Source organism: Dasypus novemcinctus, chromosome X, assembly GCF_030445035.2.
Source record: "Dasypus novemcinctus isolate mDasNov1 chromosome X, mDasNov1.1.hap2, whole genome shotgun sequence".
NCBI classification, from domain to species: Eukaryota; Metazoa; Chordata; class Mammalia; order Cingulata; family Dasypodidae; genus Dasypus; species Dasypus novemcinctus.
This window is the reverse complement of record NC_080704.1, coordinates 85,272,837-85,287,556: the sequence shown is the minus strand read 5'-3', so window position 1 is coordinate 85,287,556 and position 14,720 is coordinate 85,272,837. Positions and strand designations below refer to the sequence as shown.

The following is a 14,720-nucleotide window of genomic DNA, read 5'->3' as shown; positions in this document are numbered from 1 at the left end:
AAAAAAAAAAAGAAATTTGGTATATAAAAATATTTGGTTTCCAAATATTTTCTCCCATTGTGCAGGTTCTCATTTTATCTTCATGATAAAGTCCTTTCAGAAACAAGAGTTTTTAACTTAGACGAGGTTGCATTTATCTATTTCTTCTTTTGTTACTTTAGCTTTGGGTATAAAGTCGAAGAAACCATTGCCTATCAAAATATCATGAAGATGTTTTGCTATATATTCTCCTAGGTGTTTAACAAATCTAGCTTTTATATTTAGGTCTTTGATCCATTTTGAGTCGATTTTTTCATATGGTGCAAGGTAGGGGTCCACATTTTTTTTTTTTGCAAATGGAGATCCAGCTTTCCCAGTACCATTTGTTGAAGAGACTGTCCTTTCCCAATTGAGTGATCTTTGCCATCTTGTCAAAAATTAGTTGCCTTAAATATGAGGATTGATTTCTGAACTCTTAATTCTATTCCATTGATTTATATGGCTGGCCTTGTGCCAGGACCATGCTGTTTTGATTACTGTGGCTTTATAACATAATAAATTTTAAGATCAAGATCCTGTGAGAGTCCTCCAACTTCATTCTTCTCTTTCAAGATGGCCTTAGCCACTGACAGGGAGAAAATATTCACAATACTTACATCTGACAATGGAATTGTACCCAGGAAAGATAAAGCTCTTACAACTCAATAGGAAGACAGCATCCTGCATCCTAATTTTTAATATTTTAATATTTAAACATCTTAATTTTTTTAAATGGGCAAAAGACTTGAACAGACACATCACAAAAGAAGATATATGAGTAGCCAATGGCACGTGAAAAGATACTTGATATCATTAGTCATCTGGGCTCTATAAAACAAAACCACAATGAGATCGCACTTCAACACCCACTAGAGAGATTATAATTAAAAAGACTGACAATAGGGAAGCAGCTGTGGCTCAATTGATTGGGCTCCTGTCAACCACATGGGAGGCCCTGGGTTCACATCCCAGGGCCTCCTTGTGAAGGCAAGGTGGCCCACACCCCACATGGAGAGCTGATGGCCTGCACACCACACAGAGAGCTGGCGCAGCAAGATGATGCAGCAGTGAATGTACACAGAGAGTAGACAGCAAAAACAAGTCACAAGGGGGGGGAATTTAAAAAAAGACTGACAATAACAAGTGTTTGCAAGGATATGGTTCAAGGGAAACTATCACACTTTGCTGAAGGGAACATAAAATGCTGCAACCACAATGAAAAAAGTTGTACTTTCTGGTCAAATTAAACATACACTTACTATATGACTCTATGTCTGAATTTTATTCTGCTTGTAAAGGACTTCAGTAATCCAGATTGGTCCACACCTTACCTGAAGTGGCATCTTTAAGAGATTCTATTTATAAATGGGTTCTAGCCACAGGACCAGGGGTTGGGACCTGAAAATGCCTTTTGTGGGGAACTTGATTCAATCCCCAACAGGTATTGACCCAAGAGAATAAAAACACATATCCTCAAATAACCTTATGCATGAATATTCATAGCATCATTATTCAGAGTGGCCCAAACCTGGAAACAGTCTAAATGCCCATCAATTATGTCAATGGCTGTACAAATCGTGGTATTTTCATATTGCAATAGTACTCAGCAGTAAATCAAAATAAGTTACTGATACAATATTAATGAAAGATGTTGTCAATATGGGAGAAGTGGGGGGTATGAGAAGTGTGATATATGGGAAACTCATATTTTTTAATGCAATATTTTGTGTGATCTATGTATATTTTAAAAAGATTAAAAAAACCAAGTTACTGATATACACAACATGAATGAATCTCAAAAACACACTGTATAAAAGAAGCCAGACATATTAAAATAATACCACATGGTTCCATTTATATTAAGTTCTAGAACAGGCAAATCTAATCTATAGTGATAAAGATCAAACCAGTATTTGCCTAGGATGGTGGTGGAAGAGAGACTGCTTGCAAAGGGGCATGAGGGAATTTTCTGGGTTGATAAAAATGTCCTATATATCACTGGGATGGTGGGTACACCAGGGTATTTTATGTAAATCATGTCTTAATAAAGTTGATTTTTAAAAAGAAAAAAAAAACAAAAAATAAAACAAAACAAAAAAAAGATGGCCTTAGTTATTCAGGGCACTTTACCCTTCCATATATATTTGATCACTGGCTTTTCCATTTCTGCAAGAAGATTGTTGGAATTTTGATGGTAATTGCATTGAATCTATGAATGGCTCTGGGTAGTATGGATGTCTTAAGGATATTTAGCCTTTCAGCCCGTGAATGTGGAATATCCTTTCACTTATTTAGGTCTTCAATTAAAAACAATGTTTTTTTTAGTTTTCTGCATACAAGCCCTTTACATCTTTGATTAGATTGTTCATTGATATTTGATTCTTTTAGTTGCTATAGTTTTTTTTTTCTGGATTTCTTCTTCCAATTGTCACTGCTTATGTATACAAACACTATTGATTTTTGGGGTGTTGCTTTTGAACCTAGTCAATTTGCTGAATTCATTTATTAGCTGTAGAGGTTTTATTGTAGATATTTCAGGATTGTCTGAATATAGGATTATATCATCTGCAAATAGGGTAAATATTACATCTTCCTTTCCAATTTGAATGTCTTTTATTTCCTTTTCTTGCCTAAATACACTGGCAAGAACGTCCAGTACAAGTTTGAATAACAGTGCTGATAGTGGGCATCCTTGTCTTGTTCCTGAAAGTTTTCAGTCATTCACCACTGAGTATAATATTAGCTGTGGGATTTTCATATATGCCCTTTATTATATTGAGGAAATTTCCTTCTCTTCTTACTGTTCTAAGTGTTTTTATCAAGAAATGGTGCTTTATTTTTGTCAAATACCTTTGCTGCATCAACTGAAATGATTATGTGTTCTTTCTTCCTTCATTCTGTTAATACGTTGTATTATATTAAAATCATTTTCTTATGTTGAACTAACTTTGCAAACCAGGGATAAATCCCACTTGATCATGGTGTATAATTATTTTAATATGCTGTTGGAGTTGGTTTGCTAGTATTCTGTTGAGGGCTTTGCATCAATATTGATAACAGCTATTGGTCTACAGTTTTCTTTTCTTGTGTCTTTACCAGGCTTTGGGATGAGGCTGATTTCGGCCTTGAAGAATGAGTTGTGGAGTGAAACCTCCTCTTCATTTTTTTTTGGAAGAGGTTGAGCAAAACTTGAGTTTCAAGTCTTTTTGGAATGTTTGATAGAATTCCCATGTGAAGCCTGGTCCTGGGCTTGCTTTATTGGGTGGTTTTTGATGACTGATTCAATCTCTTTACTTGTAATTGGTCTCTTTAAACTTTCTATTTCTTCTTGAGGCAGTGTAGGTAGCTTGTTTCTAAGAATTTCTGGATTTCATCTAGGCTTTCAAATTTATTGGCATACTGCTATGAATAGTATCCTTTTAGAACACTTTTTATTTCAGTGGGATCAATAGTAATGTTCCCTTTTTCATTGCTGATTTTCATTATTTGCATCCTTTCCCTTTTTTTCTTTGTGTTGCTAAACATTTCTTGATGTTTTTGACTTTATTCATTTTTTAAAATATTACATTCAAAAAATACGAGGTCCCTATATACCCCCCAAACAGCCCACCCCACTACTCCCACCACAGAAACACTCTCCTCCATCATCATGACACATTCACCGTACACGGTGAATACATCTCTGAGCATCACTGCACCTCATGGTCAATGGTCCACATCATAGCCCACACTCTGCCACGTTCCAACCAGTGGGCGATGGGAGGACCTACAATGTACGGTAATTGTCCCTGCAGCACCACCCAGGAAATTCCAAGTCCCAAAAACGCCTCCACATCTCATCAATTCCTCCCATTCCCCGCACCCAGCAGCCACCATGGCCACTTTCTCCACATCAATGCCACATTTTCTTTGATTACTAATCACAATAGTTCATGAATAGAATATCAGTAAGTCCACTCGAATCCATATTCTATTCCTCCGTCCTGTGGACCTTGGATTGGTTGTGCCCATTCCACATCTATGTCGAGGGGGCTTAGATTCCACATGGATGCTGGATGCAATCCTCCTTTCAGTTATAGGCACTCTTGGCTCCATGGTGTGGTGGTTGACCTTCTTCAACTCCATGTTAGCTGAGTGGGGTAAGTCCAATAAACCAGAGTGTAGGAGCTGAAGTCTGTTGAGGCTCAGGGCCTGGCTATCATATGGTCAGTCCAGAGATTCAGATCCCCTAAGTATATCTTAAACCCTAGCTCCAACTAAATTCTGGTAAAGTAACAGGAAAGTCTTGTGAAAAGAGATCATAGCTGAGTCCAGCTCCATCACACAGAAACAACAACTCCAAAGAAGGGCCAACTGACATGGCACTGAACTCCATCTGCCATGACCATAAAACCTGTGGGTCTCTGTAGCCCTCAGAAGAACCAATACCTTGGGTTGTATCGACTTTATCTGTCTCTGGGACTCTGCTCAGGTGTGCATAAGGGCAACCCATCTGATAACCTCCAGCTCTTTTTTAGAGACTCACAGCCATATAAACTCATTTGTCCTTTCCATTTCTCCCTTGATTTAGGTTTTTAACTCCTGTTATTATATGTAGACAGAGATATTCTGCTGGTCCGAGTTGAACCTTTTATTCAAGGTCATTTTCTAGTTACATCATCAGCTGGTACCTGGTAGTGATCCCTTGGCGTCAGGGAGGCTCATCCTCGGGAGTCATATCCCATGCTGGGGGGAAGGGAATGAATTTACATGTTGAGTTTGGCTTCAAGACTGGCCATATTTGAGCAACACGGAGGCTCTCAGGAGGTAACTCTTAGGCACACTGCTGCTCTAGGCCTTGTTCTTATTTCCAGTGCACAGGCTCACAAGCATAGTCATTAGTATCAGGGGCTCATTGTTGGACCTTCATTCTTTTTTGGTCTTTGCCATTGCACTTGGGGGATTGTTGCTGTTCCTTTAGGGACTATGACAGAGCTCCCCTGGCTGGGATCTCAGCACTCCCTCAGTTGTTTTTTTTTTAAATTGTTTCCACTATGAAAATATCCAAACATTTTTATGTACCCTGGATATATGCCCTGGAGAACTCCCTGCCAACCATGTGTCCCCTGTCAATAACATCCCACACTAGTATTCCTCCGCTGCCATTGTTGAATCTCTCTGTGATCCAAAACTTCCTGCAAAGTGAAGCCCAATATATTGCCAGGTTCCCTTAATAGTAAAATGGAATATAGCGATTAGCTTAATTTTTAGATATAGGATACATATTAATTTGGAAAAATTCTACATCCTACCTTTTTCTTTTCTTTTTTCTAATTTTGAAGCTTATCTTCACAAGAGTTTTAGATCACAGTACTTCATATATACAATATACAGTACTCCCACATATCCAACATAAAACCTATTCCCTTCCACAGCAATAATCTTTTTACATATTCGTACCATATTTACTCAAACTGATATACAGATATTGAGACAATAGCTTTCAAACAAGGTAACATTTGTGTTTACATTGTGGTTTATATTTTAGAATATACAATTTTCTAAATTTTTAGTTATCTTATGTTTTACATTATGATTTACATTTTAGCCTATCAACCCCTATATATTTTTGGTGTAATTTTACATGTCTTATATCCATCCTTGCGTACTCTTGTGAAACTTCTATTGCGCATACAGTTACATTGGTTTCATCTATTCAATACCTATTTCTCCCTCCCCTTAGGGCCCGCAGTGGCAGTTAATCTTCATTTCTTGAAGAGCCATGTTCAGAGATACTTGCAACCATGTTGAGGGCTTGACATGCTCAACTGCCCTAATGCCCTAATGTTGTCCCACCCTCCCCACAATTTCTTGGGCAATATTACCCATCCTCCCATCCCTAGCCCCTCTCAAGCCCACAAAGCCCCACCCAAAGGTAACCCTATACCCCCATTTTATCCCTTCCTTGTACACATACTTACCTCTAGCTTATCATAGATTTCACCCATGTAGATGTCAGCTTATGTCCTTCCTCTACCCCACGATTTCCTGTAAGCCTATCATCCAGTCTCTAGCTCTCTGAGGCAGCTTGGTTTACTTATTTCATATCATTGAGGTCATGTAGTATTTGTCCTTCAATGCCTGGATTGCTTCACTCAACATAAGGTTCTCAAGATTCATCCATGTTATCATGTGTGTTTGTAGTGTTTGTTCTTAAAGCCGAGTAGTATTCCATTGTATGTATATACCACATTTCATTCCTTGATTTTATTGATCTTTTCACAGAACAAATTGGTTTTGCTGATTCTATTTTTTTTTCTATTTTATCTCTGCTCTAATCTTTGATATTTCCTTCCTTCTGCACTCTTTTTAGTTTGCTCTTCTTTTTCTAGTCCTTCCAGTTTCAAAGATAGATCTCTGATTTGAAGTCTTGTGGCTTTTTAAATGTAAGCATTTAGAACTATAAATTTCCCTCTCAGCACTGCCTTCACTGCATCCCATAAGTTTTCATATGTTGTATTTTCATTATCATTTGTCTCAAGATATTTCATAATTTTACTTCTGATTTCCTCTTTAACCTATTCGTTGATTTAGAATATGTTTTTTAATTTTCAGGTATATATGAATTTTCCATTTCTTTTTAGTTCTGATTTCTAGCTTGATTCTGTTGTTTTCGGAGACTATACATTGCATCATTTCAGTATTTCTGAATTTTCTGAGACTTGTTTTGTGATCCAAATATAGTCTATCCTGGAGAATGATCTATGTGCTCTCAAGAAGAATAAGTACTCTATTTTTGTTGTGTGCAGGGTTCTATATATGTCTGTTAGTTCTAGTTGGTTTATTGCAGGAGTTCTTTACAAGGGATCCATGAGCTTGAACTGAAATTCGAAAAAAAAAACATTACTCTTGTGGGGATCTGTTGGTGTAGGTGTGATATATTTGTTAAATAATACACAGTATTGTGTGGACTTGGTAAGAGGTCCATGGTTCTTACCTGACTGGCAAAGGGGTCCATGGAACAAAAAAAGCTAAGAATCCCTGGTTTAGAGTATAATTCAAGTCCTGTCCTTCCTTACTGAACTTCCCACTAGATTTTCTATCCATTATAGACAGTGGTGTGTTAAAGTGTCCTATTATTAAGGTAGAACTGTCAATTTCTCCCTTCAAATCTGTCAGTATTGCTTCATATAATTTGGGCTCTGCTATTAGCTGAATATTTTTAATCGTTTTTTTCTTCCTGTTGAATTGTTCCCTTTATATATATATAATGATCATTTTTGTCCCTTGTAAATGTTGTTGACTTTAAGTCTATTGTATTCAATATTCGTATAGCCATCTCAGCTCTATTTTCGTTACTACTTGCATGTTATATTTTTTTCCATTCTTTCACAGTCAAACTACTTGCATTATTATTTTAAGGTGAGTCTCCTACAGACACCATATATTTGGGCCATGCTTTGTTATCCATTGTCAATCTCTGCTTTTGCCTGGATAATTTAAACCGTTAATATTTAAGAGTCACTACTGATAATACAGGACTTTCTTCTGCCATTTTGCTATTTAGCCTTTGTAAGTCTTATACCCTTTTTGTCCCTCATTTCCATTAAAGTCTACTTTTACAGGTATTTGTTTGTGTTGTACCGTATCAAGTGCCTTCTCAGTTCTATCTGGATATATTTTTCATCTGTTTTCCTTGTAGTTACCATGGGGTTAAAATGTAACATCCTAAATATATAACAATCATATTTGGTTTGATACCAACTTAACTTTAATAGACTGCACATATATTTTCCCTATAACCCCTTTTCCACCCATGATTTTTTTGTCTTGTTACCACTTATATCCTTGTACATTATATGTCCAAAAACTTAGATTTATAATTACTTTTTATACATTTGCATTTTATCACCTGTGGAAAGTAAGTAGTGGAGTTATATACCAAATAGTACTACATAATAATATTGACATTTATAATTACCTAATTGGTTACCTTTACTACAGGTCTTTAGTACTTTACGCTTCTTTGAACCACTGTACAATGTCCTTTCCTTTAGGTCTGAAGAACTCCCTCTAGCATTGCTTGTAGGGCAAGTTAATAGGGATCAATTCCTTCAACATTTGTTAATCTGAGAATGTCTTAACTCTCCCTCATTTTAGAGTCTCAGCAGATATAAAATTCTTGTCTGGCATTTTTTTCCTTCAGCATTTCAATTATTTCAACCTACTGCCTTCTTGTCTCTATGGTTTCTGATGAGAAATCAGCACTCAATCTAATTGGGACTCCCTTGTATGTAACACATTACTTTTCTCTTGCAGTTTTCAGAATTCTCTCCTTTGCATTTGATAGTGTACTTAATATATGATGGGAAGTATTTTTGGTCCCTGGGTTTCTTGGATATGCCCATTCATGCCTCCTGCTAAGTTTGGGAAGTTCTATGTATTTATTCCTTTGACTATTCCTTCCACCCATTTCTTCTCCTTCTGAGACTCTCATAATGCATATATCAGTGTACTTGATGACATAATTTTCTCAGGCTACTTTCACTTTTAATATTTCTTTTTTTTCTGCCCCTCAGCCTTACCCACTTCAAGTGTCTTGTCTTCAAGTTCATTTTTTCTTCTGCCAGCTCCAATCTGCTCTTGAAACCTTCCTGGGCATTTTTCATTTAAGTAATTGTGGTCTTCTACTCCAGGAGTTCTGTTTGGAACGTTTTAAAAATTTCTATCTCTTTACTTAGACTTTAATATTGTTCTTTTTTGTTTTCCTACCCTGAAGTTCTTTCCTTGTACTTTCCTTCAAATCCTTGATCATTTTTAAGACCATTTTTAAAGGCTTTGTTTGGTATGCCCATATTCTCATATTCTTCATTGGTGTTTTCTGTTTTTTTTTCCACTTCCTTTGGAAGGGTCATCATTTCTTGCTCTTAGTCTTGTACTCTTTCATTGCACACTGAACCTTTTAGTATTTTAAAATGTTAACTCTGGAATTTACTCCATGGGATGTCTTTTCCTTTTTCTTTTTAACCATCTGGTAAGAAAACAAAGATTTTTTTGAGCTTCAGCTCTCTGATCAGGAAGGTCTGCCTAATGCAAACACACTTTGCATGGCTTTCCCTGTCTTTCTGGACCTGTGTCTTGTGCTGGGCTTTTTTTTTAGGAGGTACCAGGACTCAACCCAGGACCTCATACATGGGAAGCAGGCACTCGACCACTGAGTTACATCTGCTACCCAATGAGTTGTTCTTTGTTTTTTGGAGGTACCAGAGATTGAACCCAGGACCTTGTATATGGGAAGCAGTTGCTCAACCACTTGAGCTACATCTGCTCTCTCATGCTGGGTTTTTGCTTGTTACTTGTTTTGTTGTTCCCCTGTTTACAAGAGTTTGGTGTCCCAGCTGTTTCCAGGAGTCAAACCTCCTTCTCCCAAGTATTTGAAACCAGCAGGCCTTTGTCCCAAAAAGTCCACTTCTCTAATTTTTTACAGTCCTTTTGTTGGCTTATGCTGCTTTTGCCTGGAGCACAAATCCAGGGAGCAGGGTCATCCCAGAGAGGACTTTTCCAAGTCAGTATTTTCCAACCATAATAGGTCCAGGGATCCATGAGAGGGATATATATCAGCTCCAAAGTGCCCTGGGTAGGGGATCAGGTAAGCTGCCAAAAGCTTCTCAGATGGCTCCCCAAAGCTATGCTTTTCTTGGCCTATCTACAAATGAAACCCTTCAGCTAACTGTCCTCTATAGCCCTGAGGAAGTGCTGCACTTCACATCTCCACAACCCCTGCTTCTATCTGGGTAAGGTTGAAACAATGACCACCATTGCCTTTGTCGCCAGCAGCCTTGTAAAAATGGCTGCCACCTTTATCTGGGGAAGGTTGAAACGATAGCTGTCCTCAGAGCTGGGTCCCAGCAATCTGAATTCACTAATACAAAGTTTGATCACTGATTGGTCATGCCCCATCCCCATTCTTGGGGAAGAGGATTTTTACATCACTTTCTGTAACTAGCAGCTATCTGGGGACTAGACTCTATGGTGGCTTGCTGTGAGAGTGAGGAATGTTTTGTAGTAGTCGCTCCATGTGGAGAAAGCAATTTACTGTCTTTTCCATAATTTATCAGCCTCTTCCTCCTGATCTTCCCTGGATGCTATACAGTGTTCTTCTGGCCTCTTAAGTTTCTAAATAGAAGTTTCAGACAGTTCCTGCCTGCTAATAGTTGTTTTGGTTGAAGGACATGACTGAGTCCTGAAGCTTGCTATTTTGCCATCTTCCCCAGAAGTCCCCCCTTAAACATTTGTTTTTAATTTCTAAAGTTATACCACAATTTATTGAATAGAAAGTTATATTAAGTCAAGTAATCAAAGCTGTCCAAATCTGCTTTTTAATTTGTAGTCCAATATTTAAACACCATTCATACTCTCCAAAAAAATATCAGCCTCAGATGATAACCTGTGCATAAAAAGCACCTTTTCTGCATTCAAAAAAGGTACACACTCAGAGAACCTAATATGAACTGTCATCTCACCAGTTATTTCACCTCCACTGAAAGCACTCACTATTCCAAATCATCCAGTGACAAACAGTTATTACTAACCTATCTCCTGCTACTTTGGATGATTTCTGATCCATAGTGTTTAATTTAAACCAATATAAAAATTAAAAACGGCTAGAATTTAAAAGTTGATTGCATTTTTAAAAAATCTTCAATGGTCTTCAATATCCACATTTATATCCTTACCATTATTAAAACTAGAATTTCATGAGGTAGATATTTACATGTCTGATCAATCAAGCTACAGATAGTCTCTGAGCCCATATTTTAAGCCCAAATGCTGAGCTAAATTATTTAATAAAGATGTTTTGAAGTAAACCAGATATCAGGTCTTATTTGTTCCATACCATTAGTTTCAAATCATATCTCTAATCACTTTTGTATCAAAACAATTAAATAAACTCTCCTCCTGTAAAAAGAGAATTATGAAAGACCTTTTAATCATCTATCTAATACAAGTCCCAAATTAAATACAATGCAAAATTATCACAAAGAAATACACACACACCTGGAATATTTCAAAGCATATCCACATTCAGTATGAGTGATATCGACACATTCATAATTCAGTGCATGGAAATCTTATTAAATGTAAAGCTGAGCATCTATTAAAATATACAAACCCCAAATAGGTTATCAGTGCAGATCTAGCCATTTATGTGAAATACGTTTCTTGACACCCTCATGCACAAATGTGTCATACACATGTAACAGCGAAATGATCTTCATACCAAATCAAGTCCTCATTTTAATGTAGATTGGTAAAATTTACTCCCTACTTGTTAAGTAACACTGTCTTTAAAGAACTTTAAAATTTCCAGAGAGGCCACAGCAGTTGTGTTTATTTAAAAGCATGTATGCCTCATAGCAAACCCAAACCCAGATGAAACCTCTTAAGAATATCACTGACCTTTCTTTCCAAAGGCTCATAGGTATTTACTTAGCATCCATAAGATATAGAAATATATACAGGATTTTAAAAATATTTAAAAAATTAATACTTCAAGAAGAGCTCTTCCTTCTTCTCACTAGGCTTTATTACTACTACTACAACTACTGGAGGGGTTCTTTAGTATGTTTGAGGAGGACTACCTCCCCTGGGACAATTACAACTCCATTTCCCAGGAAAATGCCATCTGATACCAAGATTCATTTATACCCAGGCTTTTATGTGTAATGCAGTATAATCAAATAATGATACTTTCATCTGTGAATCCTGAGTGCTATGCCTTCTCTAAGATATATAGCAATGGTTCTAAACCTTTACATTGTCATGGAGACCTCTTTGTAAGATCTAATGAAAACTAAGGAATCCTCACCCCATAAAAATGCACATATGATAGTGTTCATAACAGTATTATTAATAGCCAAAAAGTGGAAACCATCCAAATATTCATCAACTGATGAATGAATAAAGAAAGTACAATATATCCTGACAATGGAATATTATTCAGCTGTAAAAAGGAATACATGATACATGCTACAGTATGGGTGAACCTTAAAAATATGATGCTAAATGAAAGAAGCCTATCACAAAAGGTCACATACTATATTACCCCACTTATATGAAATGTCCAGAATAGGCAAATACATAGAAGGAGAAAGTAGATTAGTGGCTGCCTAGGACTTTGGCAGGGGGTAAGGGATGGAGGGAAATTGGGAGTGACTGCAAATGGGTATAAAGTTTCTTGTTAATAGTGATGAAAATGTTCTAAAATTTATTGTGGTGATGGTTAACAGCTGTGAATATACTGAAACCCACTGAACTATACACTTTAAATGGGTGAGTTGCATGGTATGTGAATTATATCTCAATAAAATGTTATTTTTAAAACTACCATTAAAAACTTATATGCAAGATGCAACTTTCTGCTTGGTGGGTACAGAGTATTTGTAAGTTAAAGTAATAAATAAAAAGAAAAAATAACATAGAAATAAAATTTCCCAGACAATTTCTGAGGGTTCATCAAGTCTTGAAACCCATCTACAGGAGCCAGTGGGTCCAAGATGCAAGATTAGGAAATTCCTGCTTTACAGAAACAAGAATCCTCATACTATTTCCTTTGTTTCACAGACAAATTTTATTTTATCTTCTCCCTACCACAATTACCAAGCCTATACCTCCTATTTTTTAAGCTCACTAGTTCATCTATTAGATCATATGGCCACAGTAATTTTCAATATTCATTCATTAAAAGTTAAATAGTACATTTTTTGTAAGTACGATTTTGGGAACTAGAGAGAACCATGGTAATTGAGCATCTATTATTTGGAATATAGTTTCTGCCCTCAAAGAGCTTAAAATATAATAGGAAGATAATTAACAATAAGCAAATAACAATATACAAAAAAGATGGTGAATATTGCATTTAAAAGGCCCAAGATCAGCAGGGAAACCTTCTTGGCAGAGGAGGACTTCTAATGCTGGGTTTGAACTTGAATAATAAGTAGGATTTGCACATGCAGACATGGGGTAGAAGGGAATTCCAGATGAGTTCAGATGAAGGGATATTTCAGAATGATTCCTAGGAACCATGAGTAGGGGTTTTCAAGCTAAAGATCCTGCACTTTATTTGATAGGCTGTGAAGAGCCAAAGTAGGCTGCTAAGCAAGGCGTTACCTAACCAAAGCAGTATGTTAGGAAGAGTGTATAGTAATGTGTGAATCATGTGGAGGAGAAAAAGGCTGGTGTCAGGGAAATAGGTCAAAGAAAAAGTTATTAGAGCCTATTTTATTTATTTACAGTGGCATCCTAACTTCAGTAGCAATTTTTAAATGATTGAGGCATGTCTCCTGCTGAAAAATGGGTGTTTTTGACATAATCTTTATTTCAAATGCTGCTGATAAGGAAACCAGCTGTAGTTAATCATGCAAAATGTTTCACTTGAGAAAACCCATCTACAATAGGGGTTTGGAAACCTCCTCCTATTTCGCATTTTAACATGAAGTTTTGGTCAAATTGGTTTGTGAGATTAGGAGGGGCCAAAAGTTCCTTTAGGTTACCTTTGGTCAGTAAAACAATCTTGATAAGAGTTGGATGATAAATTTTCCTGTAACCAAGTAAACCTTAACTCTAAGACTAGAAAAAACTTTAGACAAAATGACATATTTGCAGTAGCAGACACTTAAGAGTCAGCGTGCCTCTTGACAATAGCATTTTCCTTGAAATTGCGTTAATTCCGTTTGTGAGTCTGAGGTGATTAGAGGTTGAGCATAATCTTGGGTAGTAACCATTTTAGGGTTATAGATTTACCACGTGGTCGGGTACTGGGCAGGTACGGCAGACGTGTTTACTTGCCAGGAACAGCAGACGATTTCTCATCCCTCAGAAGAGGCCACCAGAAGCTACCTAAAAGGCTTCCTCCCTACTCAAAAGGATGTTAAACAATGGAAAGAGAGACGTGGAGGCCACAGTCACAAGCCACGTAACCTCCTCCCCCAGAAAAAGGTCCTCCCACCCTGCCCCAATCTCCACAGACCTGTTTGCCAGGGTCAAGGACAAGAACACTACCCACTCATCCCTTTTACTTCAAATTCCAGCCTACCTCCTGCGAGACCCTCCAACTCCCTTTCCCCTTCCGCTCTCCTACTCACTTGTCCCGGATGATGGTCTGTAGTTCCCGGATCTGATCATTCATAGGCAGCAGCTTAAGCTGCTCCCCCATTTGCGGAGAAAGTTCGCAGTCCCCTATGAGGGTTTCGCCGACTGATACGTCATAGTTGCCGCTGCCGCCGTTGCTCTTAGAGTTGAGGCTGGTGCCGCCACAGGCCTGAGGGTCTCGTCCCGCAGGTAAACTGGAAAGGGTGTGCCCCGTGAATACAGTTAGCTTGGATATGGTGGCGCTGTTTACCTCGGCATGGTCCGGGATCGGGTCGCCAAGTTCTGGTGGCTCCGGGTTTGAAGAAGAGGCAGAGTTTACTTGCTGGTTGTGACAACGCATGGAGTCCAGACACTGTAACTCCGTGGCCATACACTGGACCCCGGGCTGTCCCCGCCGCTTCCTACACCTAAGAATAAAGGCGAGCCAAAAAAGGGGCCCTTGCTTCCTGTACCGTCCCTCTTATGCCCGCCTCTGCTGAACCTCTAACCTCGGTTGCCCTCTCACCCCGAGGCTTGCTGGGTTCCCTTCTGTAAGCTTTATCCCACTTCCGCCCACACCAGATGTACTGCCT

The 14,720-nt window shown here is 37.9% G+C and overlaps 1 protein-coding gene across 1 annotated transcript in view; it reads right to left on the bottom strand.

Annotated features, from left to right (window-relative positions):
- Positions 1–14,684, bottom strand: part of UPRT (uracil phosphoribosyltransferase homolog) — a 38,768-nt gene extending 24,084 nt beyond the window's left edge. The window contains exon 1 of the mRNA XM_004480887.4: positions 14,142–14,684. Within this exon, the coding sequence (XP_004480944.1) occupies positions 14,142–14,518 (377 nt within the window). The 5' untranslated portion in view covers positions 14,519–14,684. The remainder of the gene's footprint in view (positions 1–14,141) is intronic.
- Positions 14,685–14,720: the final 36 nt, after the last annotated feature.